Source organism: Hyalella azteca, unplaced genomic scaffold (genome assembly GCF_000764305.2).
Source record: "Hyalella azteca isolate HAZT.00-mixed unplaced genomic scaffold, Hazt_2.0.2 contig9714, whole genome shotgun sequence".
Lineage (NCBI taxonomy): Eukaryota > Metazoa > Arthropoda > Malacostraca > Amphipoda > Hyalellidae > Hyalella > Hyalella azteca.
In genome coordinates, this window is record NW_025939776.1 from 3,940 (window position 1) to 30,928 (window position 26,989).

A 26,989-nucleotide genomic window follows, 5' to 3' on the forward strand; every position below is an offset into this window, starting at 1 on the left:
AGCAATATGTACACGCGTCTTCAAAACAACACCACTAATGCCAACACGGTTTTAAATACTATAACATTTCAACTTAGTTTCTTTTTAACAACAATAATGATAAGTTATCAATAAAGAGTCTCATAAGAAAGCTTGGATGTTGTAGCAAGAATATACAGCATTTAGACCATGTTATAGCTATAGACTATAGAAGGATTCACGAATGCAGGGAATTCTCCGGAATGCATGAAAGATGAAATTGCAAAAATGTCTACAGAAAGATTGCGGATATGTTTTTGAAAAGGAAGTTTAATAATCTATTTACTAAGGGTTATAAAAATCCTAGCTGAAACTTTCTCTCAATAGCCGACGCGAAAGGAAAAAAAAAGATGACTTTTAATTGGGTGTGGGGTGGTGACTCGCCACTAATCTATCCAACAAGCAAAAATTATAATTCTATGGCACAATGGAAAATATTTTGCAGACTAGATAGAATACACACACAGAAGAATAATTCATTTATTATTGAACATTCCTGTCCAAAATCTCGATATCCACGAATAAAGAAGGAATGTATTCACAAAAATACTTCATCAAATGAACTCGGCTGAAGCATCAACACTCACACTAGCCCGATCACAGCACAACACGACGAACATCAAGATAAGACTGCAAATCTCATAGAAGGTTACAGAGAACAAATGTGAATGCTCATTTTAGCACAGTAATGCTGGGCGTGAATGATATTGGGTGTTATCCTCAATACGACCTACGGATGTTATGAAGAAAATCCCCGATCATTAGCAATTTTATATTGATATGCAAATTCAGGCATGAGATACCCGCTTGTCCAAGTACTGAAGACTCTTATGTCCTCTTATGCTTAATTTGAAGGATATGAGAAGACTCATCTTCGGGTGAGCAAACAAGACATATCCACACCGTTCTGTTCAATTTTATTACGAATGCGAACTCAATTTTCGCTTCAAGGTACTCCATATTTATCATGACTTTATTCTCAGATATCATCCCATTTTTTTAATGACATTGAAAATATTATACTTCTTCATTTTATTCAAGAGAATTTATCTGGTTTAATAATTTCCGAATCAATAGCCGTCTGATAAACAGCTCCAGTGAAATGCGGTTGCAGCTTGCAAGAATGTTTAAAATATCGTATCTAATGTAAGATCTAAACAATTTACAGATCACAAGTATCATTTCATGCAGGAGTGTTTATTATTCAAAAATACGAGTAAAATATTATAAGAGACTATTCTCGATATGGTCCAACTCTACGCTATGCAAGACATGAGATCGATTTTTCCTGTCATGGTCTAAGAATTCTATCAGTGCCTATATGACGTGGCGACTACACTTGTGTTTCTTCGAAAAACCTCATGACCTTTCTTTAAGAATTTTAAATACCAAGTTTCTAGCCATCCCCATTAGCAGTTTGATCATTGAGCTCACACTTACAATATTGACCGAATTCTAATTTCAACTGTTATATATTTCATTGTGATGAATTAGGATTATATGGTTATACCTCATATATGCAATTCAAAAATAGAGATGACGTCGCTGAAGCTAAAAAGAACTAATTCTTGCGTGTAGAGCAAAATCGTAGAAACACACGAATACTTCAATAACAACCGGTAACTGCCTCAAATATCTATGATATTTGTATAGGCGTCTAACAGCAGATGATGAGTGTGCTTTGCGGCACAATTTCCCCACAGCGTTCGCTTTTTATCACGCAGCCATTACACGAACAGGGTGTGTGCACATACCATGCAGTCTATAGACAGTGATTAGGTCTCAAAAGTTCAAACAATAAAAATAAACCACATTCTGCAGAGAAATCGTGTTTGGCTAACTTTTTTATTTAGGTTTTTCTATTATGATTTTTTACCATCCATTATGACATAAGGGAGACTATATAAGTCAGTCGGTGATAAGAAATTTGGTAAAGAGAATGATGGTTTGCTGGAGCGATCCATACTAAGATGATACGGTACATGTATAACTTTAATACGCGTCTTTTGATTAGGACTCCATTGAAACTACGACGTCAAATTTACGGTGGAAATTCTATCTAGCTCAACAATAATCAGAGTCGACTCAAAAAATCGAGTAAAAAAAATTCTTAGCGAACTGATGTAGGAGTTGCATGTGGCAGCTCTTTGAATTCAAAATACATGAATGTGAATACTTGTGACTAATAATGTGGGTAAAACTGTAATCGAAATTTCAAAGATCATGCTACTGTTGACTTCTGAAAATTTTCCAGAAAAAAAACATGTTAAACTTAGCCGGAAATTCGTGCATAGTTTTCCAGTTATCACTTTTGGAGCAAGAAGCGATTCCATACTGCGTGTTTGAAAGAAACACGATCGATGTCCCGACTTGAAGATGATGGATGATTGTTCTTGTCAAATCGCCCATGCATTGTCAGGCTTAATCACGCTTCCACTCCTGATCTCGATTCCGTGACAGAAGTTTTCCCGTCGATAGCTTGACGCCAAGGTTCTCAGATATTTGATTTGATGATTGACGATGTAGTTAGGAAGCCAAGGTCGAAGCTAGCAGAGAGCAGAGAACCACCAGGGTCATGGTCGTTAGGGCTGGGGCACCTGAAGTCTTCTGCTGTAAAGAGTCATGAGAACGTTGGTGTTTGTCTAAAAAGCATGTCAACAATGCATAAACGCTCGTAAAGATTGACAATTGATTGATAAATAGTAACAGTTGTAACACTGGACATCGGATTACGTCATGCACTGAATTCTCATAAATGTCAGAAATAACTCGAGTTTTAGGGAGACCATGACTGTAATTTAGCCTTCGGCAACCGTAAACCTAACCTATGCTGTGGTAAGTTTGACACACAGGAAATATTATGTACCTGAGGAGGGTTCTTTATCTCCACCTCATTGGGTTCATTTGCAGGCCAAGGAGAGGGCTGGCTCTCCTCACCCAAGCTACTATCATCACTGGTGCTGCTGGCGTTACAAGATTCACAGCGCTGTAGGAGCAGAGCAAGGCGGCCACCAGAGACTGGTGTCATCCATCATGGCCCTCACTACCAACTACTTTTATGCACGACACCACAACGACTTCGTCAAAACCGTGATTGAATTTTGTGACGAAATCTAGGATGGACATAATTTTGGAGCATATTGTCTTGAGGTTTAAACCTTTGAAATCTTCTCAAGAAAGATTTTATAGCCGTTTGAAGATTTTTTGAATATCGCATTGGGATTCACGTTGAGAAGTCGTTTTGGCATCAGACTCCCAGTCTCTCTGATACGGTCCAACCGTTACGCTCCCGGATCGTTTGTAGCACGAGCAATTCTAGTTGCTTTTCAATCAAATGATGGACTTGAAGAGTGAATGCTTTTCAGTATAAACGGAAATGTTCGACAATTTTTGATCAGTGATGGCGCAAGAAGCGGACCGTACTAAGTCGAGACTAGAAGCGCTGCGAGTGAGAGCGGAAGTATAAGAGGGAACGAAGGACGGGAGGGTGGGGTGTGCCTACAGGGGCGGGGGATGAGGCAGTGGCAAGATTCATGGGCTGACGTACATACACACGCACACACCAGGGACATTTTAAAAGGTTGAATATTTTTATGGCTTCGTGAAACATCTCATATTTTACGTAGCACCATCCATAGGGTGTTTAAGCGCGCATCGAACGCTATCCTTCTTTTCATTTTATGATGTTTTCTTGAAAACTTAATTTCGCGTTCGAACAATTCTTTGTGATGGGAAATTGATATAACTACTATTTTAAAAAATAATTTTTCATTGTGTCCTAAACAAGAATTGCAGTTTAAAGACTCGGCAGAACTGAACTGTGGGACGTGACAGCACCGGAAGCTACAACAAAAAATCTGAATCAAATTCAAAGGGCCCCGGTAGAGACAGTAGAAGAAGTTAGCAGACAGAAAGCAACACAGGACTCATGAAGTTATGAGACACCCGAAGCATGGATCTCTGATTCGCCAACACAAACGGGACGCTTGGCCAGACACAGAACCGCGAAGCCGCACAAGCAGGGCAGGGAGCTATAAGCTATAGGTTCTAGAATTATTAAGTATGTATGTCCATGTAAACTGACGACTCAGAAGAAAGCCTTGCAAATTAATAGAGATTAGATTCATTATTGATAAGACACGGTGTCTAACAGAAGTCAGTTTTAATTTTTGAATACAAAATGCTTAATTAACTATGGTATTTCAAAAGGAAATGTCACTAAAAAATGCACTTTCACAGGAAAGATATCATAGTGAAAAGCTAGGATGCCTCCTATATGATTTTTTCATCGATTAATGAGAAAGCCTGTTCGCAGCTGGTAGAAACTCATATGTTACTAAAATGCAACGATAAGCTTGAATTGATGTTCTAATGGGAGATCAGTGCACAAGAAATGCCTTCTAACAGGTCGCGGACAGAAGTCTTACGAGTGAGTGCGCTAAACAGGGACAACTACGAGGTCAGAACAGAATCTTGGCCAAGAGAAGGAGGCTCTGTCTCTGCACCCTTATTAATACATAGCGGGCCGAAAAGGGACCAAACGATGCCTTCAGAAGACCCAGTGGCCACTTCTAAGTTCTTGACCCATCTATGTGATTACTAAGGATGACTGATATGCAAGCAAAGGGTCATCACAGTGTTGCAATCGAGCATGTTAGCAGGCCGTGGAGAAGCTAAGACAACTAAACTAAGGGATTGATCAGGACGCTTCTGTTAAGTTAGGCCCATCATCAACAAGCAAATGATGTTTGCCTGTCTATTCATAATGGAACTGCATGTACAATTTATTGGTAACAGTTTAAATTTAATCTGTGCTGTGGCTCATACTTGTGTCCGGGAGTCTTATGGAATTCATGAAAATGATCAGACGATTTCGTTTTAGTCACCTTGGATATGATGATTAGGGTACAAAATGACATGGTTACAAACGCATATAGAAAACAAAATTGAAGCCACACCAACAACAATTTCCTCTTCAAAAAATGGTCATGTGGGGCTCCACAAGATTGTAAGTATAACTTCAAACTCTACATTTAATTGACTCGAAGTGCCCGCCTTAGTGCTGTGCTTTGCAGTACTGAGTGCACCCATGGTCTATCGCTTGTTTATTGTATATTGTGACCAAGTGTCGTATCTGATACACTGGACGGTGGTGGTATGGGTGAGTGTCGGCGTCACTGAGCCGTAGTGGTCACAAGAAAAGCAGGTAATGCAACAGGCGTTGTCTATACTACGTTCTTTGCCACTACAAACTATGGACACAACAAAGCCTCCAAACAAACAGTTCTAGGGAAGGAGAAAGTTTGAGAGCGAGTGGAAGAAACAGAGATAGGAAAGAAGTGGAATGAAAACAAATTAAATAATTCGCATCGGATTGTAACAAAACATGAGCATCTAATCGCTAAATGCATTAGAAAAGAATCGTGTTATTGATATGCGTCCAACATTATGAACGCTTTCGCTTCAGGTTTATTGGTCATCGAGGAATCGGCCGCAAGTAAATTATACATATGTATTTGCTTTGAACTTAGATCTGAATATTAAAGGTACCGATACAAAGAACTTGACGGTGGATCAAGCAGCCCGCTCAGTCTCACTGACTGGCAATTAATGACTTATTCGCGGGCAGATAAAGTCCTAAAGTTATCAATGGATCATAATTTATTTTATTGAAACTTAGAGAATTCAATTACTGTAACGGCATAGATCATGGAAAACTAAGGCTTCTTTCTGAGCTGAAAATGCTGAAGCGTCCTACAGTTCTAATGCTGCCAGGGTCTACAAAAAATATTCGATTTTTTATCTAAGAAGAAAATGCCATGAAATCTAGAAAATCTAATTTGTGTGCTGAGGCTACAGCGAAGCAAGTTCTGCTTTCAGCCAATATTGACCCGTAAGTTGCGGTTTGGGAAGAGGGAGGGTCGGCATATTGCTGTTCTCAGGGTTTAATTAATGCGATTATCATTGTAGCATGGGCCTGGTGTGTGGCATACTATCGTCCCCACTCACTCGGGTGTGTCTTGCATTCGTTTCTCGCGTAAATTTTTGTCACTCACTCAGTGATGCCGAAGGTTTGTACTTTTTAATACAGACACTCATTCATGCATCCATTTAGCACTGTCATCAGGTACGTCATTTTTGTAGGTTCAAATACGAGATGTCTGTGGGTTTATGATAGTCTCTTTAATTACCTCACTTTCTTCGACCGCTTTTGTAAATTACTATCAACGGCTGTGTTGATTAAATGATTTCGTCAGTCGGTACGTTTCTGAAAACATTAATCGAGTTATGGCTTGGACGACGATCAACATTATTAGTTTTACTCAACTGTAGTATATTTGAACCTTTCCGACTGTCATTCAAACACCAATCAGCTATCATCGATCCATCAGGAACGTCAGAAATCTATATTTGATTATTAATTTTTGGAGTTCATCTGTAACGACTGACTCATTGGCGAAAAATTTTATTTGTAAGATGGTTCAAGTATCCAAAAAGTTAATATTATTGATGAGCTTTTTTGCTCTGGTCTGTCCAACATGGTTGTTCTATAATGACCTGTTTTATATTCTTTAATAAATAGGCTCAATCAGCTCTCCAGTTTCTGCCAGAGTGGGGCAGGCAATCGTTCTTGAAGCGAGCGGCAAAATTAAAGTGACGCATATATAATACGCGCGGATAGTGCAATTTTGTAGTAACGGATAGTGCAATTTTCAAAATGCAAATATTTTAGCATCCACGTTCGTCTGATTCTGACGAATCCCTCACATAAACTCGTGTAAAGACTTTGACGGACGCTTGATACCATATATCTCCCAAATGAAAGTGTCAGAAGCTTCTTGTGCTTTTGGTTATTTCGTAATGATCAGAATTTTTGGAAATTTACCATTCATTAACTCCTTAACATAACTTCCCTCAAAAATAGTTTAATTATTTTTTAATCATGAATCATCATAAATCATGAAACTGATTACAAACTGATTTATTGTTAAGCTTTGCTCGTAACTCACGAGCGACTGATTGTGATGGGACAGCACCTCATCGACGACGGCAATATATATGAAATAACAAAGAATGTTCAATCAAGCATAATAGACGTTTGGTGAAGTTTACTGGAAGAATTAGTAAGTTCCCGGTGTAACGAAGTGGAGGAATTGCGTAAGAATATTTTATGCAAGTGTCAGTTCCATGCGGTTACTTTCCATATCATCATACGATCATCCAACCCTGTTGAAACTATCAGTCGTTGTTGTCGTCTCAAACTTGTCTCTCCAGTCACATCATTCGTAACTCTTGTATTCATTATGACTTGAGTGATCAGTTACATTCATACGGATGTGTTGCAGTAATGACTTTCACTTACCATCGAGTGTAACGAAATGAAACACTCCTGTGGCAGTCCTTGGGTATTTACAAGAATCCTGCTATGCCCGTGAACTTAGGTGAATAAATTAGCAAATTAACATGTTTACCTCCATAACGTGTGCAAAATTTTTCTTTATAAATTCTGGGTGCCATCGTCAATAAATTCCGAAGCCACTTACCGTGCTTCCGCCAGTACGCGGATGAGGACAGTTGAACGCCTTCTCTTCTAGAGTTTTAATGACGTGAAATTTCTGGTCCGGTGTCACGCAAATGTGCTCGCCGATGCTTTCGACGTTGTTGCTGTCGTGGTGGGGATTCAGCAACCAATGTCTCAGCCAGAGAATATCGCAGCTGCACACCAGCGGGTTATCTACAGGGTTAGAGAATGAGAAAAAAGGGGATGTTCCAACGTTTCACAAGAACCCAAAGTTTCTTATTTTGCGATTTTCTTGAAATTATCGCTTTGGTATGGGGAAGGGAAGAAGGCCCGCGTGTGTGAATGTCCTGCATCTCATGTATTTGACGCTCTCAAAATCCCTCTAAGATTTCCAGCAATTTTGTGAATTGTCATAAGGGAGATGAGATATAGCGACTAAAAGCTATGAATGGCATTATAAGTTATGAAGTACAGGGAAGGAAGTGGCAGAAGCAAACATGCAGCAAGAATGAGTTGAAAGCCATGCAATTTCTATATGTGCGTCTGCGAGTGCAGGCTACCGAGGAGCAAAGCCATAAGGGCCCTAGAGCTTCACGTAGCAGGAGGTCTAGCATGCAAGCAGGCAAGCAACAGATGACACCTGGAAGACAAATCCTCTGCATGGACATCTGTCAAATCTGTAATGTGGTCATGGGAGAAAAAGGCTTTTCAATTAGTAAACGTTTTTATCACAGAATATTCAATTGAGAAATAGCAAATGGAAATTCAGCACACGGAAACTTAGAGTATATATAATAATTTAAGATTTTTAAAACAAGTCCTACCCCAGTTGATCAACTCTTCCTAGTTGACAAGTTATTGACGAACCAACCTCATTTCTTATTTGCAAGGCTGTTAATGGAGATCAACTAGGGCATGAATCATCAGACTAAATGTATTACTGGTGAGAACATCTAGAAAAGGGATAGATATAAATTTTAGGTGCACCAGAAAACAGCAAAGCTACGATGTATGAGTTTCACATAGTTGCGAAATTAACTAATAATGATAGGAAGAAATTTGAACGCAGAATGAGAAGTGATAACCAAGTTATGATTTTGTGATGCAGTAACGTGACAATGACAATGGATCAGGGAAATGAGGTATAAAATTTGGTCGCCCGACATGAGTTTAGATGAAAGGTGTCGACGAAAAATCCTAAGTACATACGAAATTTTCGTTTTGGAACTCTCAAATGTGCTCTTTTGGCTCCGTTGAGCTTTTAAGCTTGATTTCATTAACACATAACAATAATAATTGTTACGTAGATTACACGATCACCGGAATTTCCATTTCCAGGACGTTTTCATCAATCAAATAAAGATATTGGTATTTCACGAGTAGAAATTCGAGGGAATCTTGAATCATAGGAAAATAATGACAAAAAAATATGTTTCTTGGGCCCGTGAGCTGTTCATGGCATTAGACATTAGAGGTAAAAAAAAAAATAAATGTTTTACAAATATTAACACGTCTTCCCAATACCTGACATTAGAATGAGAAGAATTCGAAATTTTTGTTTATAAGAAATTACAAAGATAGACAGTATAAATGTAGATTTTAAGACTAGAAATCAAGCTATTAATTTAATAGAATAATATTCAAATGAAACGCTACAAATTCGTAAGAGCAGTGACGCGTTGTTAAGAGTTATATCGCATTTGGTTAATAACTTTCAGAAGTAACCATATTAATATAGTAATTTTTTCCGTGATAAGAGATATTAAATTTCTGTTCTCTATTTTCAGAATTCCGCGTATATCTGTCAAGGAGACAACTGACACTCCGCATGTTGGTAGGTGACAAGCCCAATTCCCGTTTTCGTCGAATTACCAGTCACGTGATCTAAATCAATTATAAATCCGTTAAAATATAACTATGGAATCCATAGTTTCACAAATGAATCAGTTGTGCTCCTGAATTTAAAATGATTCTTCCAATATTCCGGGGAGATAATCATCACCTGTACATTATACTGAACGAATGGGACGAACTTTCCAGGTTTCACATAGTGAAGGTCGTACCGTTTATATAGCTTTGATATTTGTTTTCTGCGTAATTGAATCTAAAGAATAACAGCATTTTTCGTGTTGTGTCATGATGAATGACAAAATACTATGTTTCATGAAATACTGGTACCCTTGGATGATGAAACATGTATAGGAAACGAACAGACGAAGGTATAAACTGATGCTGCGTGGTGTCAAATAGAAATCGGGATAAAAATAGACGAATACTTTGAGAGGCGGAAACAAATATGCAGTAAGAATGAAACATTACTGCTCATGAAGTTGGACAGAGAAACGAACGTAAGGTTGCTGGTGATGACTTACTTGAGAGATCGAGCATCCTGAGCGTGTCGAGGATAGGTTGCATCGTGTCTTCGGGGATCGTTTTAATCTCGTTGTGGGCGATCTTGAGCCATTCCAGCGAGTGTAGGTCGGTGAATGCTAGACGAGGAATTGTCTTGATGCTGCAAAGCGAGGAACACGTGCAACTATTACACCTGCATCTTGCAGATAGTCTAGGCTTACTGACGTAAAGAGTTCAAGAATTGTGAGACGGAAACACTGGGCAGTGACAAATCAGAAGATTTACATTTTGGTACTTTAGGCAACATGAATAGGCAATGTTCATCAACCGATTTATTTTATAAAAGCCTGAGAAGAAAGAATTTATTTTGTCGGGTATCGATTTACAATTAATTTGAACGCAGAGAAGCCACCTTATTTTTCAGGGGTTAAAAAAGAACTGGTACGTAATACTCACTGGTTCTTTTCGAGTATGATGTATTTGAGCGTGTCTCCGTATCCTTGGAACGCGTCCTCCTGCATTTCCTGGATCGAGTTCGAGTCGAGGTCGAGTTGACGGAGGCTGTGGAGCGGGCGCAGTGCGTGGCTCGGGATGTGATCGAGGCGATTGTTGCCGAGCTCCAGCCAACCCAGGTTTGCTGCAATGATAACAACAGTTGATGAAAACAATGTTATTTAAAATACTCCCTAAAAGTTGATTATTTATACATTTATTTTGCTCCGGGCTTACGGCAATGATGGAATGTAAGAGAATTATTTGAAAACATAAATTTGTAATTTTAAACTGCAAAATCGAGTGATAAAATTCTCTTCTAGTCACGTTTAAATATCAAGTAGCTGTCTCCTAACCAGAACTGGAAACATAAATTTGTAATTTGAAACTGCAAAATCGAGTTAGAAAATTCTCTTCTAGTCACGTTTAAATATTAAGTAGCTGTCTCCTAACCAGAACTGCTACGTTTCTTATTGCTTGCTGTGGAATGTGTAACATTTGTCCGCCTTTTAAGATGCTGTTATCAACACAGCAATTTATAATGTTTTGTTTGACTTCTCGAACTTTGTTACTAAAATGACTACAAGTGCAAGTGTCATAGATGCGGATGTATACTCACTTTCTAGTCCATTGAAGGCATTGTCGCTAATGTTGACGATTTTGTTGTGCTCGATGTTGAGGGAGTTGAGCAAGGACAAGTCGTGGAACACGTTGTCTTGGATCATTTCGATGCGGTTGTGCTCAAGCTTCAACATGTCCAGCTTTGTCAGACCTGTAAGTGGAATTTGTTGGAATTTTGTTCAGAGAATATAATGTGAATTTAATAACATGGTAGGAACTATGATAACGGCGCAGGCCCTACTCCTCATTTATTATCCATGAATGATTTGTGGGCCTATTATGACTGATCAGGAAATGCGTATATTTGCAACTAAATTTAAATTCTTGCTTGAATAATTAGTAGGTCTGCACTATAGTGATAAATAGTCTGTTTGCCTGAGCTGGCAACTCAAATAATTCAACTCCAGAGTATAAATTCATGAACTAAATTGACCGGCACCTTGGAAAGCCGCGTCAGGCAAGTGCACGATGTGGTTCTCATGGATGTCCAGAACTTCGAGATTAACGAGAGGGTGGAAAGAATCCGATGGTATTTTGTCCAATAGGTTTTTACCGAGATTCAGCCGAGTGAGCCTGGAAAGTGAAGAAAACATCATTAACTGCATATGTGTAAGGTTGATAGTGTCATTAACTAGCAGCATGAAGATAAGTTAGACATTGAAAAGCGAATTCATTAAATATTCATCAAATAAATAATTTTAGATTGTTATTTGTTACTTATTCATGCATACCGTGGAATGCCCTTGAAAGCATTGTGGTGAATCTCCTTGATGCGGTTCTCGTAGAGCGTCAGACGCTGCAGCACCGACATGCCAGCGAACGCCGCCTCCGGGAGACTGGTTATGCGGTTATAGTTCAGGTTCAAGAACGTCAACATCTCCTGGCTTCTCAGCGCCGTTGTTGGAACCTGACAAGCAATAAGAAAATTTCTTCATGTACGAAAAACTCCTTATTACAAGCACTGAATTGTGCGATGACTTAGGGATAAAACAATTTAATCTATAATCCAAGTGAGGTTTTTGTTTGCACGGAATCGTAGAGATTAGATTTGAAAAATGTTCCAGAATAAAAGAGAGTCACATTAATGGACTATCTCATCAATATCAATAAAAATCGTTGCGACTCAAGCAGCCAATTTCACAGAATTGAACTAACTAATCTCTAGTCACTTTCATCCCCTTATTTGATCGTAGATGACTTTCCGATCATCAATAATCGTAGATTAATTAAATGTTAAAGTATAAAATACACGTATATAATGAAGTAGATAATGTACTCCTCTTTTATGTTTGTCTTTGAGTAAAAATCTAAGGACTGTTCACTATTAACGGAAGGCTGCACTGACCAACATTTTAGCTTGCATAAGCTTGAGAAGAAATGGTAATCTCAAATATTTTACCGGGAAAGTTCAAGAACTCATACATACATTAGACTTCAAGCCATAAGGCTGCTTAAACTCAGGCTAAACCACAATGGAAGGCAAGTAGAAAATTTGTTAACGCTTCTGTGTTGACCCTCTCAGCTTCTCGAGACCCGAACAAACAAGAAGTGTTGGTAGAGCTGACGGGCGGCCTCGTGGGTTTGCACCATTCCTTTTACGATAAGCTTAGGCTAGGGTAATATACCGAGGACAAATAACTGTGCACCTTGACTTGAATATTTGAGCTTATAAGATGTAGGTGGAGCTAATACCGTTGATTGATTAGGCTTATAAGATGCAGGTGGAGCTAATACCGTTGATTGATTAGGCTTAAAAGATGCAGGTGAAGCTAATACCGTTGATTGATTAGGCTTAAAAGATGCAGGTGAAGCTAATATCGTTGATTGATATATTCTCCCCTATTGAACTAAATTTTCCTCGAAAATTTCGGTTGAATGTTCTGCTATCAGTGTCAGGCACGGATACGAAAAGTACATTCAGTGAGATGATTTCAAAGTGTTCAGCTATTTGAACCTATTCGTCTGCAAGACATTAGCATTCGATTTGAAGAATGTTATATTTACACGTAAGTCGACGTATTGAATGTTAGACCTTGGGATTTATTTTCCATTCCTAAGATCAAGAATTACAATCAAGGAACTCACAGCTGATAGAAGGTTGCTCGCGAGGTCGAGGCTCTCCAGAGACTTGCCGAGGGCTGACAGTGAGGAGGTCTCGATGACGCTAACGTTACTCCTGATGATGTTTAGATGGATCACGTCCAAACCCATGAAGATGAAGTCGGATACGCGAGCCAATTTGCAGTTGCGGAACTTCATCCAGTAGACCGCAACGCTCTTTTGCTTGAGCACGTTCAGGGTGTTGCGTATGTGGCTCTCGTCAGAGTGGTCGCATACTATGTCCAGACCTGTGGGGGCGTATGGGGTTGATTACATTCCGATAGCGAGAATAATTTTATTCGAACTATTTTCTTGAATTACCATTGACATCAAAACAATCTACAGCTTTTTAACTCAGCCAAAATAATTCACTTTCTGCAATTAATTTTATTCAAATTCACCCTAGGATTATTTCAATATTCAACGGCAAAGAGTTTTTAATCTGAAGTGACTTGATATTGACTGCTCTGGTAATTGTGTCTCAAGTAAGTTACAGTGATTTTTAGCGGTGCTTTACCAAATAAAACCTCAACTTGTACAAAACTTAGATGAAGAAAATCGTTATTGAAGGCTTTGACCTGTAAAATCTACTGATTCAAAGAGTAGGTTTGAGGAATGTTTGAATCTATTCGCTGCGTATTAGCCTCACTTGCTTCCAGCAAACAAATTTAATTTTGACTTGAGTTGAAACTAGTCATTTTTTATCTATGAAATAAACAATAATTAACGCAATTGGTTACTTTAGTCACTACATGCGGAGTGTTACCTTTAGATATGACGGAGCAGACGCACGGAGATATTTCCTTTGGAGGCGGGCAGACACGGGGCTTTTGACTGTAGACCGGCAGGGCGTAGCTCGGGTTGCGGTCTTTAGCGCCGGCCTCGGTGTGCGCTAGGACCAGGCTGAGAGCTACCAGGACGAGCCAGCGAGTGCTGCGCCACCTCTGGCGCGTTGGAGATCTTCTTACTTCAGCAACGGCAACATGAGACTCGTGTATGCTGGCGTGCCCGTTGTCTTGTTGACACTCCATGGCAGTAAGGAGGGGTGTGCCACGACGGGCTTTCCCTTTTGTCGTGTTAATGTCGATTTCGAGGATGCGGGTATCTGATCGCGTCTGCCCTCAAGTCACTTCCAACTCCCGTCACTCGCTGAAAATATCGAGAAAGAAAAATTGCATTTTTGGAATCAAATTTTATTTTTACAATTATCTTTAATGATCAATTTTTAAATGAGCGTAACTTGAAGGCCAAGTTAACATTTCACATAATTTGTTCGAAACAATGAAGCCTTTCATTAAATGAGTTTGCATGCTACCCATTATAGCATAGAATAAATTTCGCGTTAGAGCGAAATGCGTAGATTCTTCGGTTGAAACCAAGAATTACCGTTAATCTATGCTGAAAATGTAATGGAACATGAGGCCAAACAAACAGGCAGAACATGAAAACATGGCAAAAACAGAAATGGTAAACCCTTTACATTGTGAATGATTTTGGCAATTATTATTAAGCACAACTTTCGGAAAATTCCTCGCGCATACTATTGGATGGCTATAGCATTCACACACAAAAATATGATACGTAAAAATGTCCAATATTTATGACCTTTTGAAGCATTTTTGCTGAAACCTCCATAACTGTTCAAGATACTTCTTTCTTTATTACACTGAGTAAGGCTTTTATGTTTCTGTTCACTTCTAGCACAAAGGTTTCCATTTTGTTTTAATGAAAAGCGGTGTACCTAACATGATTACGTGGTCCAGTTGAAGAGCTGCTCAAGAATTTTAGGAAAGGCATGAAAAGCCATCAAAGTTGTGGCGTTTGTTTATGGCGAGGCTTTCTGTGTAATTAGCAAAGTTAGGACAAGAGACCTGAAAGCTAACTCGTTCTAACAGAGGTCGCCCATGGCCACCATTCACATTCACGGTCACTGAACACCTAAGAGTGCATTGGGCTTGAACTTGCATGCATCAGAGAGAATAACAAAGAACAATTGGCTGGAACTGGAAGTGTCCAGGCAATAATTAACTTTCTCTTATAACATGCAGCATGTTAGTCCTCCTCAGGTAATATTTTTCTCTATTGTAAATTGGCTACTAAAACCGAAACCTTGACTGAAAATTGATTGTTACTCCATTTTGACTTGGCAATTTTCCTAAATTCAATTTCAGAAGGTATTCGAAGAAAGTTAAATAACTAACATATACGCCTAATTTTCCATTTGTACGTAGGATTGTTTGAGCTATTTTTACTTGCGAGAAAAATTTATAGCATACCCATAATTTTTCACGTTTCATCTTCTGAACGCCTGGAGAGTCTTTAACTGCTTGAAGTTTGCCTATTCGCATGCTAATTCTGCTGCCGCTACAATGATAACTGCTGCGAAAAGAGTGGAGACTTTTGCTAGATATTTTCTTGATTACATTCCTACATTACATTCCTACATCATACATTTCTTAAGTCCAGGCAGCTTTTGGCTTAGTGACGAGAAAGAGTGAGTCTCAATTCTTATTCAAAATGAAGGGAAAAACTTAGGTGCGCTGAAAATTGCAGAATCACAATGGCATCAAATGGCCCGATTCGTTCTCAAAATTAAAGGGACCTTTTCGCGGTAAAAGTGCACTATGTTCAGTCCTCAAGGTTTTTGGGACGCAGTTCGAGTCAGCCTGAGATGGATTAGTCCTCGGGGAAGGTACAAGAAAAAAAATTATTCATTCGCCGTAAAGTTTTTGCGGCGCTCTTGGATCCTTGAAGAGGAGCGCTCAGGTCGTCAGTAAATGGGCAAATGTTGGCAAACGTCTGATTAGATCAGAGGGCAGAAGTTAGGAAGGGAAGGGTGGGAAGCTGCGGCAAATCACACTATATTGAGGACCTTTAAAGCGTCTGCGTAGAAGGTCGAAATGATTACCGAATCGAAGTAAGAATAACGCCTGTCTCGATTGCGGCTCGCTAGAGGGTGACTCACGGTTGTGTTCTTAATATCTGAATTTAATTTTCCACGTCAATTAAAATGAAACATACAGCAAATATTTTCCTCAAACTTAGATTCTCAATACATTTTATTTCTTTCATTAAGGTACCTTAGGGTACACGTTTGAGCTCGTGGTCTTGTTTTATTAATGTCCAATTGTTCGGAGCTTGCGAAAAATACCGCCCGCAACATTTCGGTAATACATTTTTTCATGTTTTGTTTTTTCTTGATATATATTCAAAATCACCAGAACAATAACCTGGTGTATTTTAAGCTATTTGTAAATTTATCAGTATAATTTGTTCTTTCATATAAAATCAGTCATAATCTGAAAAATTTATTAATGTCATTTATGACTTTTAGTCATATATACATTTTCCTTCACGATGTCAAATCGTTTCCAACGATTAAAAAATTCCTGTGATTTTATTATGGTGTTTCCTCTACCATCGAATGATAAAATTCATGAGCCAAAGACAAGCCGGAATAAGAAAGCTCTTGAGAATAAGGAAGATTTGGAATGGCAGTTATTTCTTCTACTTGAGAGGTACATCTCGCGGAGAAAGGAAATTGCTGTGGGATCATTAACGACCAAGCAAAACGATCACTGCCTTCCGTAATAGGCTGGAAACCTCGGCCACTCACAGCAGGCTAGGATATTTTTCATCAACGATATCTCGTTTTTTTATCATCAAAAAAACAATTGAAGGTTCAAACCACAGACAAATAAAATTATTAATTGCATTTTTGGTCAGCAAAAAGAGACATATCTTTGGATGGCGTACTGGATGAAGGTGGTTGAGAAATAACCCAGTTATTTACGATAAAGATAGAAAAGTCTTGGGGTACGTTGGATTTCGCTGTGTCTATTTTACAACAGTCACCGACGCAAAAGTTCAACTGTATTAAGTGAGTACCAGATTTCTAAGCATGCTATTCTTTCCAAAGAAATATAAATTGTTTTATTAAGACATTACGTCTCTAGCGAAGTCATTGTAATGTCATATTCGGTGAGTTTTAGCCACTGAATCGTGAACATAACCCGTTGTATGATCATGGCCAAGCATAACAGTTACGCGAAAACTTTACCAATTGCTTCATGTGCTTATGTATGACTGCGCTGCAAACGCGTTGGTACTGGCCTACAATGATGGTCGTATGGCTCTTCTAATGTAGCAAAATTATACAACCCGAAGCATTGGCATCAGTGTTATGGGATTGCGATCAATGAGGCGCACTTCCAGGAATTGCGTAGTAATTCCTGTTTTACAGGTCAACGTGCAGAGGCTTTTATGAAAATGAATATTTTGTAGAGGAATTATCTTCCTCTGAAACTCGCTTTTTTCGATCGTATATGTTGTCCTCACAGAGGCCTCCGCAAATTAATTACAGGTAATGGGTTCAATTACAAGCAGTATTATTATTGTTTTAAAACGAATGAAACTATCCTTATATTGTTAACTAGCTGACCATACACATCCACACAATTCTGATTATTTATCTCGTATCACTTTAGTAAAAAGAGAATGGACAATACCCTTCCTCTGGAGCACTGTATGCATGTTAGTATAAGTTAATTACAATAAGTTGGCACTTTAATTTCTCAACAAAAATACAAAATTTAACACTAAATAAGCCAGCACGAAAAATCCTATAAATGAAAATTATGCTCCAGAATTCTTGCTGAATGCATCAATTATAAAAGTTTCGCTAGCTTTCATTTGACAGACTTGAAACTAAAAACACTTTAACTTTTCTCTTGCAACAACTTTTAAAAGCTGGACTATCATAATAGAAACACATAAGCTTTAATTTGGTATTGAATTTCGTTTAAAGAAACAAAACACTGGGAGAAAATCTAAAATAATTTTGGGTATTATTATAATAGAAGTTTTTTTCACTTTTGGATTTCAATGAAGGAAACCAAACACTTGTCGTATTGACAAGTGGTACGCACACACTCTCTTGTTGGGGTCATCTTAACCCTGTTTGACACACGTCTTTTTCTGAGTGTAATGTGTGGTCGTGACTGTAACGAAATTTGCATTTTGTGTAACATTTAGGGATTTTCATTCGAACATATTTCCTTGACATCAAGCAGCCAAAAATAAGTGATAGGAATACGTTATGGTGAAAGGCTGCTCAGTTTTAATCTCTAGCGAAAGCTCGTAGTATGAGCGTCTTAATCGAGTGATTGCTGTCTATGCTTGTCCTGTAAAAATATGCGTAAATTTCTGATCCTATAACTCAGGGTACAAGTCCCTTCGTTAAAAAATCGTTTTGTTGAGTGTGGTTTCGCTGTAATAATGAATTCAATTAACGATAAAAAATTTTAAAGCACTAATCATACAAAATAAAATAGAGATAAGTGAGCTTAAGATTGAATATAGTGTTTATTATTGAACAAGGTTTATAATTAAAAGTAAATGACAGCCTAGGAGCAAAATTATACCCTGCTAGACTTTTCCTCTGTGGTTGGATATGAAAGAATAGAAATACCTGAAATTCATTTACCACTTGAGTGTTCTTCCTGTCTCCTGAACCATTTCTGGAATTTCGTTTTTTAGACCATATTTCTTTGGGTCATCGTGCGCACTCTTCCTGGTTCTGAATGGGACGACCTTGGCAGAAATTCACCGGAGCAGCACTTAATTGCAGTGTCGTTGGGTGCAGCCCCTTTAATTGAGTCTGTCTTCTATCCATTTATCTTTCACTAAAATATATATCATAAAAACTAATTAATAGAACAATAAATTTACGTATTAGAAACAATGTCCTCACAAACATTGTATTAGAACTACGAATTAGGGAGCGCAGACAAAACGTTACCTAGAAGTGCTGTAACTATATAAATTATATCTATAAAACATTACATTCAGGACAAGGAAACTATTTTTCAAAGCTTATCAAGCATCCAGGAAACATGAGATCTGGAATTTGTAATGATTTGTTTAGGTCAACAGGCAGAGTTCTGAGGTCATGTTCTTAACAGAGTCAAGAAATGGCGCCGCGACACGCTCCAATTTGTTGTATTATTGAAGAACTTCCTTCTTCGTGTAACTCTCTCGTCTTTACCCATTTTTTAGCACTATAGTAAATAACCAATAGACTATTTTAAGAAAAGTATTTGAAACCCTTATAATCTGAAACTTATTTCGCGTATTTATATTAATTAATGATACTTTATATACAGGGTTAAAACCAAGCTGACAACTTACACGAAGTGTAACTTTTATTGGTCATCTTGATGTCAACCCACGACATTTACCACATCTTGTAGAACAGCAATGAAGTCGATCAGCGAAATATCAATCAATACATCCGTGTTACCGCAGTACTTGATATGTTAGCCGATTTTAGAAATCGTTGAAATAATTACTCAAAAATTATCGTTACTACTGTTTTTCCAGTTAGCATGAAACGCTTGAATCTAATTTCTTATGTTGGAATTAAAGATTTCCACTCATGATTTACGAGTTAATTACTAAACTCGTAACATCGAACATGAAAATAACATTGTGTTAATCGAACAAATGAGCCTCTTCACCATTGCGTTGGAATTTTAATTCTTCGTTAAGCTACTTGCTTTAGTTTAGTTTTTTCTACACACAACAGATAAAAAGTTATTACTGAAATAAAAAAGATCGTGAATAACCTCTACAAAATTATAACTTTTATTCTGAAGCACTCTAAACAAGAAATTAAATAACCTTAAACCTTACAATCGGAAATTTCCACAGCCTGTGATATCGCTGTTTACATTTTCTGTATTTTGACGTTTATTTCAAATCGCCATTGAGTGCAAAAGGCAATGTTTACATTCCATTACACGAGGCGCTCTCAGCCCAAGTGAAATTCCTCGGAGACGGCTGGTAAGTCTTCGGCGTTTCAATGTCGAGGAGCCCGTGGGAAACTGGGCCTGTTCGTCGGGCCTTTCAAGTGGCAACTTCCCTAATCCTGAGATCTCAGAAACTTTCCTCTTACTTGAGACTTCGATTAAAAGCCTTAGTTCAGTGACGTCGAAATTCAGACACCGTCGCTTTACTCGAGCACATCTAGACTGGAAGTGCTGGCAGAATAAAAAGACTTTATAAACTCGTCACCATTTATTTGCATTATCAACCAATATTTAACGGCAAGCAATTGCCTGAAACAAAACCAATTGTAGTTTTTTAAATAAAAAATTAAAGTGGGCTCAATTGTCAATCCTACCTTATTTAAAAGAAAACAAGAAGTATATGTTTGTTATCATGAACAAATAATTTGCAGTTATCTGAACAACTAGCGAGTACCAATTATAGGAAAAAATTTATAGCCATTGTTGCAAACAAAGAGCGCTTCAACAAGGATTGTTTGAAGGTTATTTTTATTGTTAATTAATATAATATTGTTTTTTTTAACTTAGGTAAATAGAATTAAGTCATCCGGTCATCTAAGGGGAGCACCCCGAATGGGGTAAAAAATTTAAAATTCGTAACACTCAAGTCAATAACAACCTAAAAAGATATGAAAATTATTTCAGAAAGAAGCCAAAATTATGCACAAGAGTGAGTATGGCTAGCGTATAAAGCTGTTCGACGGGCAAACTTATTCACCTCAGCCATATATTGATCCCGCAGCCTAGTTTGTGCGCCGGAGTCTGAATGTTTGATGAAGCTTTACTTCTTGGTCGACAGTCGCTGACATGGAGTCTGACACGAATTGACACAGTCTAATTACCGAGAAACATTTTCTAATATTTACAGTGGATCGTAATTAATGTTGCATATTAGATATTGTACTGACATTTAGGTGGGAAAATGTACCTCTATGGGACGGTCTTCCTAATTATGGAGCGTGAATTATCGATTTTAGTGTAAAATCTGATAAATGTGGTAAATGTCACGAGGAGAATCATGTTATCCAGCAACCATGCAAAGAATGTGCTAACGAGCAATCTACCTATAATACAGTATATGGCTCTAACCTGCAATATACCTAGATGGTTCTAAGCTGCAATATACCTAGATGGTTCTAAGCTGCAATCTACCTATAATATATGGCTCTAATCTGCAATATACCTAGATTGTTCTAACCTGCAATATATTCACGTAATTCTAGTCCGAATTTTATAGGTAATTGATTCAACCTACAATTACAGAAGACATCATAAGTTAAACCTGTAAATAAGACGTATTCGATGAAAATCATTTCGAATGATGAATTTCAAAAGATTTATCGGGCAAAGAAGTCCCATACGATACTTGCAATCAGAAAGTTTTTTATACCAGAATTTCAAATCAGTGAATGCTAATGAATCTATGGATGTATACGTAAATCAATGAATGCAAATGAAGCCACGACAGCCAGAAGCAGAAGTTAGCGGCAATCTTTCGTAGCGAATTCCAAATAAATATTTTAAATGCATCCAAACCCATCGAGCATCCACCAAGTAAAGTCAAGAAATGTCTACCACATTTTTCGTAGGACACACGACTACGACTTGATTGATATTATGTGGTTGAGAGCTTCATTTGGTTGTCGTTGTCCCAAGAAGCGGACGGAAGAGGTCTGTCCGACACGCACGCTGTTATGTCACGACTCGCGGACTCCGCAGAATTGCATCAAAACACGAAGGATTAATCATCCTGTTAAGTTGTCAAGTATGACAAACTGCCTTCAAGTCCTATTTCGCTTCTGGTCCTCACGTTTTAGGACGTTCTGGGCAAAATTTTATTCAGATTATGTATTATATTCGAGATTACTTCTAAAACCACACCAATTTTCGCTTGATTTTTATGTGAAAAAGGTCCTGACATTTAATCCTTAAGGGACCTAAAACCCGCCTCCCTTTGAGGAGCTGTCACAAAGTCATTTTTCGACGTACAGGGACGATACTTATACCGTTCGATGCGCAAGAAAACAACCTTTAATATGAGATAAGAAACAGAAAAACTAAAAATTTTCAAATATTAGGGTAGCCGATCCCCTTAATTGCAGTCGAAACGCGTAGCTCAGTGGGAGCTTGCGAAAATTTAGCATTGACATCATTTTTTTTTACATATTTCGATATTTTAAATTTTATTTGTAGACCAGTTTTCCAGCTTCTTCATAATGTTTTAGACCCAGAGATAAAAAAAAACAGAAATCGGAAAGTCAGGCGTCGTGAACTGTCGCGCAACAAGACGTCCAGTCAAGGCCGGCCACCATAGCGTTGGCAATAGCAGCGACCGTGACGCTCGAACCTTCATTGTGGAGTTGGTCTGGGGATTTGGAGTTGCGCTTTAGTTCATAGTTAGCCCCATGGGGAAGTCCAGCTCAATGGGTCGTTATGGGCTGAGGCTTTTTCTTAGACGCTCGGCGGACTTTTGGAAATGCTGAGAGATCTTTCGTAAAGTTGACGTCTTTCATGTACAGTGTTGCTCAACTCGTCAAGATCAAATAAAACTTTGGCCTCGGTACATTTTGCGGGAACTTAGGAGTGAGTTTTAAGGTGTATGATTGCTTTGAAGATGCGACTTTTGATAAAGTTCTGCCCCCAAAACATCTTATTTGCAAGACTTAGCTGAAAATTTCAGCTCTATCTACAAGTCGCTGTTGACGCTCTCATGCAGTGTTTAAATTCCTAGTTTCCAAAAAGCAAAATGTTGAACAGAAGTTGTGTCTTATTTTGCGTCCCAAATGACTTAACACAATATTTAATGTGTATCTGTTATTTCGAAAAAAATTTCAGTCACATAGAGTGGGGGGAAATAAATATTCGTACACTTGAAAAATCGTATTTTAATGTAGGTATGTAAGTACACAAACTGAACAGGAAAGTGATTTATATTATGTATAGAGGCGCATTGTATTCAAAAATAGCATTAATAGAAATTAAATCTCAATGCAACAAAAATTGATGCAACATGTTAACTTCTTCGGGTCAAAAAAGTATTCGTACAAAACAACTTTTGACTAATATTTCACACCAGAACATTCCAACTCTATACATAATTTAAATCACTTTTCCTGTTAAGTTTGTGTACTTACATACATTAAAATACGATTTTTCAAGTGTACGAATATTTATTTCCCCCCACTGTATTTCGCTGTGCAACTTGGATTCACGCATCGACTGCATTATACCTCGGACATTTTTTTCCAGAAAGGTCACTGAATTTCATTTTGATTCATTATATTTAAATATGCGTGATATACCAATATTCCTTTCTCGTGATAAAAATTTATCCTTTTTTTTCGGCCACACAGCACACTAAGGCATTAACCAAATCGGCCAGCATGTTTTGAAAGGCCTGATTGCTCTTCTGTCTATGATGTAAATTATTTATTCTAAACTATTTTTTACACGCAAGGTGGCCAGAAAAAAGGGTGGCCAGAAAAGTTCAGATGTTTTTGTAAATCTAATTTGGTGTTATTATCACAAATTTTGGTGTTATTAATTTGGTGTTATTATCAGTGTTATTATCACGTTAATAGTACAAATAAAATGAATATTTATTATCGTGTGGCCGCTAAATGCGATCGGTGAATTCACAATGGCGTGTAAATTCGCCGTGCAGTTATTTTCTTCATTTGAGCCTGCCATCATTAAGCGTGACGTGCATTTTATGTGGATGTATTATGGCCATGTTAACAATTGGTGCTGGTTTGCGTGATATTGACCATTTATTTATTCTCTTCAAAGTATCGATTAACATTTTTCGCTTTGACTTTTCTAATAGTTCCGCTGACAGAATAGATCTTAATACGCTGCACGTGTATGTGTTTTCGGCTAAATTATTTCTTAACTTATAAAACTGGGCTACATATCACTATATCAATGCAAGTTCGAGCATTACGACCGAGAAATTTTTCGTTTACTCCGCTTTAACTAAAACTAATATAGTCTCGGCCAGTTAGGTAAAATTGCCTAGACATTCATGTCTGTTGTTGGCTTCACTATTATTGTGTTTCAAAATTAAAGTCTCATGTCTGCTTGCTTCTCTCAGCCATTGTCAAATCTCCGTCCCTTAATGGAATGACGCAACTCTTTCTTGTGCTTCACAATAGCGGCCGAGGATGAATGGTTCGGCTCTGGGACTCGAGCGCGGCCTGCCTGATGCAACATGTCGACGCATTTACAACGATATTCCAGTCAAAAGAATATATTTGTGTCGAGTAAAGCTACCGTAATATCTTTATTATGATGCTCGTTCTCTGGAAATATCTTTTAGAACAAAATACATCGATCCTGCTTCAGTCAATATGAAAAAGTAAAATTAGTAGCCTGTTCACCAAACTATTCTTTTCAATAGTTTGTGTACTATTTTCGATCAATACTCAACTGATGAAAGAGTGGGTGATGACTGATGAGCCAGGTGACAAATTCTATTTAGATGATACAAAAAAAAATAAATAAACGACTTGCTGGCTCAAGGTTCGTGTTACACGCATATAACGTTTTCTGACTCAGTCGATTGATGTCCCATTAAGACTTTCTGCTTGTTATTGAACATTAACTCTCTCATTACACCCGTAACATATGGAGCGATTTGACATTAAGTTCCCCCTGATCGTTCATTGTAAGCATTTATTTTATCTTGCTCTACTTAAAGGCGATCATGTGAATACTGTTCGATGGCTGCCAAAATGTACTAAAAAATTAGCTGAAAATTTTTTTTCGATATATAAGCATTTCTATCGGACTTTCTGCACACGTATGCAAAGATAGGTAACCACTGCTCTTCTCGCTGGTTGGGATAAAGTTCATAACTTCAGCACGAAATGCATAAACGAAATAGCGATTCAGAATGGCGTCGGCATTATGGCATACGAAGCTGAGCGGCAGCCATAGAGCTCTTAGAGCCCACCAGTAAAAACTCGGCTTTACCAGGGCGACGAAAGGTTCCAGCAGGGGCCATACTTTCAAAACTCGCTAAGTGAACGTAAGTACTTACGCTCTATTTTCTTGTCTATGATTGGTGGATTTTGCTTGAAAGGCCGTCAATGATTGGCTGATGAACTTACGATCTCTTAACTTTTTTTGAAAGTATAGTGAACGTAAGTACTTACGCTCTATTTTCTTATTTATGATTGGTGGATTTTGCTTGAAAGGCCGTCAATGATTGGCTGATGAACTTACGATCTCTTAACTTTTTTTGAAAGTATAGGCGTAATTTAACGTCTCAAAGCGAATTTTTGGAACCTATTGAATTTGCCAGTGAGCGGTATGATATTCATAACCTGTTTTTGGGCTCTCCCCGAAAAATACCGCAATATCCCTTCTGGCTTGACAATCTTTATAATTAATTAAATTGTTTTGTAAATCCGTGCCAACCTGAATTAAGAAAATTTTCAATCTCGACTGCAAACGGTCAACACTTTTAATGTTTCTTCTTGCCGCGTTGGCAACGAACAAGATTGCTCCTCATCGGTCCTTGCTTGATTCAGACTCGGGATCAAATTACGGTACATAATCCCATGTAATTTGAGTAGCAGACTGATAGAACCACAAAAAAGAAAGAAATTCAATTACATTTTTCCTTGTGAGGATTGCAGACCAGGTTATCAGCCGCGAATATTTGGAACGAAATGGGTTATTCTGAAGAGTACGAGCAATCCTATTACATCCTAATGAGATATCCGGGAAATCACTACAAGTCAACGTCTCATTGGAAAACTTAAACTTTTTTAGACGAACGAAGATATTTTCTCGTGGCTTTAGATTGTAGGCAACGGCATAGATGTATTGGATGGCATTTTTCTATGCCATTTTTCTATGCCTGTTTGTAGCCTCTATTTGAAAATATCTAAGCTAAGAGCAGAATCTTGGCATGATTGAACAATGATTTAACGATTGGAATGTCAGACAGAGACCTGAATAAAAATCTCCCGTGGATTTCAGCACATATTAATTTTCGGTTTATGCTTCATTTTTACTTTAAAAAATTTCTATACAAGCACTTTACTGTTTCATAATACATGAAAGATGTAAAATTGTATTAAAAGATACGGTGTGTCGATAAGGTGTTTTCAAATTATCGTGGATTGTACAAAACTTAATATCTTGTGACTAAAATGGTTTAGAATTACCTTAAGTATGCGTAAGTTTGCAAGGAATGTCAAAAGATGAAATTGAAATTTGTTGTTCTGAGTGTTTTAAGTTATTTTGTGGTTTAATGATAACTAATGAGGCTGTAACGATCTTAAAATTAATCTCACAACAAAAAAAAATCGAAATATGGTAGTGTCCTGGGAACTTTCTCCAGCGTGAGACCTGAAAATTTTCAAGACATAAAATAAAATTTCTAAGGCCGTACGGGAATTCAGACGCCAGCTGGAGTCCAGGGAGGTCTGCATATGAACGAAATTCAAACATTAGATTCAATCGCCTTCATGCAAAATTTTTTGTACTGTATTTTTAAGCAGTCACATTTTACTCACTATAAATGATTCTTCAGGCTTGAGTTCGGATCACCTAATTAAACTCATTACCTATATAAACAACTGCTATATTATAGAGCTTGACTATGAATACAATATATACGTATATATAATTTACGCTGGATAAAAGTCTAATGTTAGTCTAATGTAAGATGTGGAGCGTCTCTCTTACAAATCATTGTGACCTGGTACACCGATCTTATACCAGAGCTGTACGTACAAAGTTCCGAATTGTGAGAGCAGGCCTATAGCAGAGATTTATTGACTCATTTGGCCATGAACTCTGAATTGACTCTGTTGCAAGGCAGAACAAGAGATTCATTGATCGGTCCTGCCATGCCGACTCGATCATGTAGGCCCGACAGTCAGAGCAGAAAACAAAGCCAGAAGTCAGCATCAAAAATTCAGTTCGCGCCTCTATGATTGCCATGACAGTATTCATCAATGGCTGAATTATGAATCTTCTAACAGTGGGACGAGAAAAATAGCCTTGATGACATCACGGTGGG

At 37.9% G+C, this 26,989-nt stretch overlaps 1 protein-coding gene across 4 annotated transcripts in view; it reads right to left on the reverse strand.

The window, feature by feature from the left end:
• Window positions 1-386: 386 nt before the first annotated feature.
• LOC108671338 (leucine-rich repeats and immunoglobulin-like domains protein 1) overlaps window positions 387-26,989 on the reverse strand; it is an 82,570-nt gene continuing 55,967 nt past the window's right edge. The window contains exons 2-11 of one of the 4 annotated variants that reach the window (XM_018158865.2): window positions 13,872-14,254; window positions 13,091-13,353; window positions 11,737-11,912; window positions 11,445-11,578; window positions 11,004-11,156; window positions 10,349-10,529; window positions 9,913-10,052; window positions 7,563-7,753; window positions 2,885-3,004; window positions 387-2,625 (exon numbers count right to left, since the gene is read on the reverse strand). In XM_018158865.2, the coding sequence (XP_018014354.1) occupies window positions 2,545-2,625; window positions 2,885-3,004; window positions 7,563-7,753; window positions 9,913-10,052; window positions 10,349-10,529; window positions 11,004-11,156; window positions 11,445-11,578; window positions 11,737-11,912; window positions 13,091-13,353; window positions 13,872-14,136 (1,704 nt within the window). In that variant the 5' untranslated portion in view covers window positions 14,137-14,254 and the 3' untranslated portion in view covers window positions 387-2,544. Of the gene's footprint in view, window positions 2,629-2,884; window positions 3,005-7,562; window positions 7,754-9,912; window positions 10,053-10,348; window positions 10,530-11,003; window positions 11,157-11,444; window positions 11,579-11,736; window positions 11,913-13,090; window positions 13,354-13,871; window positions 14,255-26,989 lie in introns of all 4 variants that reach the window. The other 3 variants (XM_018158864.2, XM_018158867.2, XM_018158866.2) reach the window with 3 other exon arrangements.